The 3,903-nt window shown below is 52.1% G+C and overlaps 1 protein-coding gene across 1 annotated transcript; it reads right to left on the bottom strand.

Annotated features, from left to right (window-relative positions):
* Positions 1-1,249: 1,249 nt before the first annotated feature.
* LOC120381193 (ribonuclease-like) lies at positions 1,250-2,581 on the bottom strand. Its single transcript, XM_039499347.1, has 2 exons — positions 2,530-2,581; positions 1,250-2,064 (listed from the first exon to the last, which is right to left on the bottom strand). The coding sequence occupies exon 2, from the start codon at positions 2,044-2,046 to the stop codon at positions 1,624-1,626; it is 423 nt and encodes a 140-aa protein (XP_039355281.1). The 5' UTR covers positions 2,047-2,064; positions 2,530-2,581; the 3' UTR covers positions 1,250-1,623.
* Between the last annotated feature and the right edge of the window lie 1,322 nt (positions 2,582-3,903).

Genomic DNA, 3,903 nt, shown 5'->3' with positions numbered 1-3,903 from the left:
GGGGCTACGATCTCGGCAAAGGGAATGTACTGGTTAATGAATAGGCCAGAGACACTCCTGACACAACCTTCAAGGAGGAAGGGGATGGCAGTGAGCCAAGGGTGTGTGGTTGCAGAGTGATCCATTAGGGTGGCATGAGACTACAGGGCTGGTGCTGCCAGGCTTGTCGGTCCAGTGGTATGAATTTTACTGCCTGTGTGTAAGGTCCTGGGTTTAAATCCCTGGTGCGTGCAATCTTTTGCAGAAGAACAATATTGCACATTGAGAATATTGTCTAAAGACAAAGCTGCAGAGGGTTGTGGGCAAAGGAGGCCCGTATCAGAGTGGGTTAGAAAGTCCTGGGAGGGATTCTAGTTTGGGGCTGTCTATGGGGTGGCAGAATAGGGTGGAGTTGGAAACAGGGTTCAGGTTTGGGGTGCATTAAAGAGTCTTGCTTTATGGGCAGCACCTTCCTCTCAATCTTTATGTTCACCCATTGTTCCCTTCACACACTGTTCTGGAAGTGGCTAATATGTTTGGGAATTGATAGCAATGGGTTTGGAACCCAAGGGCCCCTAAGAAATGTGAGCCTCCAGTATCCACTTTAAACAGCTCAGCTACTGTGACACCCGGAGCACTCACTAAGCTGCCCCCCAGCAATGATTTTGGGGGTGGCACAGAGTGGGGGGTCCCTCAAGCTCAGTCTTTGACCCTAGCCAGCCCCATGTCCTGCAGGGAAAGGAAATGTCTCCCCCACAAGAGGAATTAGGGTAAAACTTGCTCAGAGGCAAAGTTTCTTCCTGACCATACTCAGTTAGTGAATGGTTCCTGCCCTGAAGCATGGAGGTTTTTATCTGTTGTGTCAGGTCTGTTTTAGGGGAGGGGAGTGGGGTCTAGTAGGTTAGCACAAGGGCAGCTGGGAATCAGGATTCTGGGATTCTAACCATGTTCCTGGGAGGGGTGTGGGGTCCAGTAGGATAAAACATGACAGATAAAAATTCAAGATTCCTAGGTTCTATTCTCAGCTCTCATGCGAAGGTGAAGTCTAATGGGTTAGACCAGGGCTAGAGGTAGCAGTCAGGACTCCTGCGTTCTTTCCCTAACACTAGGCAGAGACTGAGACTGAAAGCACAGAGAAACTCACTGTAAAACCACAACACTTTCCCAGCACACTCCTTAAGTGTTCAGTGACTCATCTCCTTGCTATCCCCAACATAACCCAACAAGCCAGAGATTTCTTTGTAAGTATCAGGTTTTATTGAGTTTGGAGAGCACACAGAATTGCAGGAAGCAGGGAGTTGGGGGGAATGTGCAAAAATAACGAACAATGACAAATAACACTGACTTGCTGTGAATATGAGGACGATCCAGGATCAGGCTGAATACTAGAAGGGTGAAATTGATGGATTAATTAAATTAATGAAGGGGCAGGTGTTTAGATGGCTGCTATGTGGCAGCAGGCTGTACAGGGTGGTAAAGGGGTGGCTCTGTTCTATCATGGGCAGAGGCCGGTGAGGGATGGCAGCACCTAAACGATCTGACCAGCGTTCAGAGCTGGGTGCTGTGACTGGTGTGGAAGGGCCAGAACAGGGGTTAGAGGAAGCAGCCAGGTCCCCTGCCTGACTCCATGCCCAGCGCTGGGCCCTATATGTGCCTCACATAGTCTATGGGGACCCCTTTCCGGCAGTCGAGGACAATTCTGCGGACATAGCGTGTCCCGGCGTAGGTGTGGCCTGTCGAGTTAAAGGCGCAGACGGTGATGTCGAAGGGAGCGATGCTGTGGCGTTCATTTGGCTTGCCGGGCGTCCCGCCCAGGTTGCAGATGCTGTTGATGGCTCCTATGGGCGCGTGGATGAAGGTGTTGGCCTCCTGGCCGTATATCTCCCGGCTCTGCATCATAGTGTTGCAGTAGGTGCCATTGGAGTCCTCGCTCCTGGGGTAATTCCAGTGCTTCAGCAGGAATTTGTCATTCTTCTCGTTCCACAGCTGCCCGCTGGCCAGAGCCAGCCAAGCCCCCAGCAGGCCAAGGGGCAGCAGGAGCACAGGGAAGGATATTTTCAGAGCCATGGCTGTGTCTGGATCGACCTGCAGTGGGGAGAGGGGGAAGATGGATGGAGATCTGCCTCCTCCATGGAACCTCCTGGCCCAAACCCCTCCCACCCCATTTTGCCCTGAAAGCCTCTACTCCTCCTGTTGTTCCCTTCTGACTCCCCACTGCCATTATCCCCTCCTTCCCCAGGAATCTCAAAACAAGAGGCTTCTCATTATCTGCATGACAATAGCCCTTAGATGCTACAGCTGATCAGGACCCCACCCTGCCAGCCATTGCTGGGACCCCAGCTAAGACCAGAGCCACCATTTCCTCTAATCTACTATTCCCCACTCTCTTCCCAGAGTTGGGAATAGAACCCAGGAGTTCTGTCTGTTAGACTTCTGTTCTCACCTATTCCTATCCCAGAGGTGAGGAGAAACCGTAGCTATCCTGGCCCCCAGGCCCAAGTGACACTGTTCTCTCCTCTGTCCTGGCTGGTGGGATCTCCTGCAACTTACCCAAGTCCTTGTGTCTTCACTGTCGTCAGAACGATGGATCCTGGCCTCTGAAGAGCTGATCCTCCTTTCCCTCTTGGAGCATGTTATATAGAGGCCAGCCAGATATGGAGGTGGTGGAGTGGGAGGCGAAATCTAGGAAAGAACTGGGTCAACAGGATTTCTCAACATCAGGAAATTCAAAGCATCAGGAAATGGCTCAGCAGGCAGTGCAACTGTGGGGAGCAGGCAGCAGCTACACACTGGGCTCCACAGCAACATCTCAGGGTGTGTCTACCCAGCGAGCAAAGGTGCACTTTTAGCATGGGTGGGCAGGGCTGTGCCAGCTTTAATCTAGCTAGTGAGGGTACTGATAGCAGGCGCACAGACTTCACTGCGGACTAGCAGCCCCAGTACCAGCTCGCCATGGACCCTGGGTATGTATGCAGGTTGCTAGCCCATGCTGCCATGTCCCCATGGCTATTGTTACCAGTGCTAGCTAGATTAAAGCTAGAGTAGGAACGCCCACCCATGCTGCAAACACACCTTCGTTTGCTGTGTAGACACACCCGATTCCTGACCCACTGGCCTCTTCCCAATCCACTACTAGCCTAGAAACTCACTCCTCCCCATCACAGCTCTGCTGGTGCCCCTCAATCCTTATCCTCAGCTCCTCCCGCCCCACCTCCCACAGGCAGCTGAAATATTCTCCTCTCTCAGGCCATCATATACTTGAAAGCATGGCAGAAAAAGAATGCGAGCGAGAGATGTGCATCCAAACACGCCATAGGCTGAGTTTTTTCAAGGATCCCAAGGGATTTGGATTCAATGAAAATTAGTAGAAAACTAGGTGTCTAAATCCCTGTGGTGATTTGAAGGTGGCAGTCGGAGCACACGGAGAGAGGAGCTGAGCCAGTTTCCACTAGTTTAACCTCCCCCCGCAACTCACAACCCTGATTTCCAAACCGAGTGTGCTGACCACTGGAGCCATAGCCTTGTGGTGCGGCACATCCTGGATTCTAAGGAAAAAGGACTCGTGGGGGAATGCCATAGGGGCGTCTGCCCCTGTTTGCGAGAGGCAGGAACGTGCCCTTGGAGATTTAATAATGGAAGAAGGAGAGAGATTGTGAATGACCCAATGCGAGTGAGACACCTAGAGAGATTGATTGAGAAATGAGTAGTGTAAATCATTTCCTCTCAGGCCCGAAGGGAAGGCTGGGTTGGAGTCTCGGCAAGGGAAGGAAGGTGGTGTGTGGAAAGAGACGCTCAGAGGAATGCTCCCGCTCACACAAGCATGCACAGGAGGGACAAAGGCCTCATTCACACCAGCAAGGGGAACAAACACCTACCCGAGACAGTTCCTAAGTCGCACAGGGCTCTGACTCACAGGAGCAAGAG

Source organism: Mauremys reevesii, linkage group 13 (assembly GCF_016161935.1).
Source record: "Mauremys reevesii isolate NIE-2019 linkage group 13, ASM1616193v1, whole genome shotgun sequence".
NCBI classification, from domain to species: Eukaryota; Metazoa; Chordata; order Testudines; family Geoemydidae; genus Mauremys; species Mauremys reevesii.
This window is presented reverse-complemented; position numbering and strand designations above follow the sequence as displayed.

What these genes read in the sequence shown, in the direction of transcription:
- LOC120381193 (XM_039499347.1), bottom strand. Translation starts at nt 2,046, where the DNA reads ATGGCTCTGAAAATATCCTTCCCTGTGCTCCTGCTGCCCCTTGGCCTG.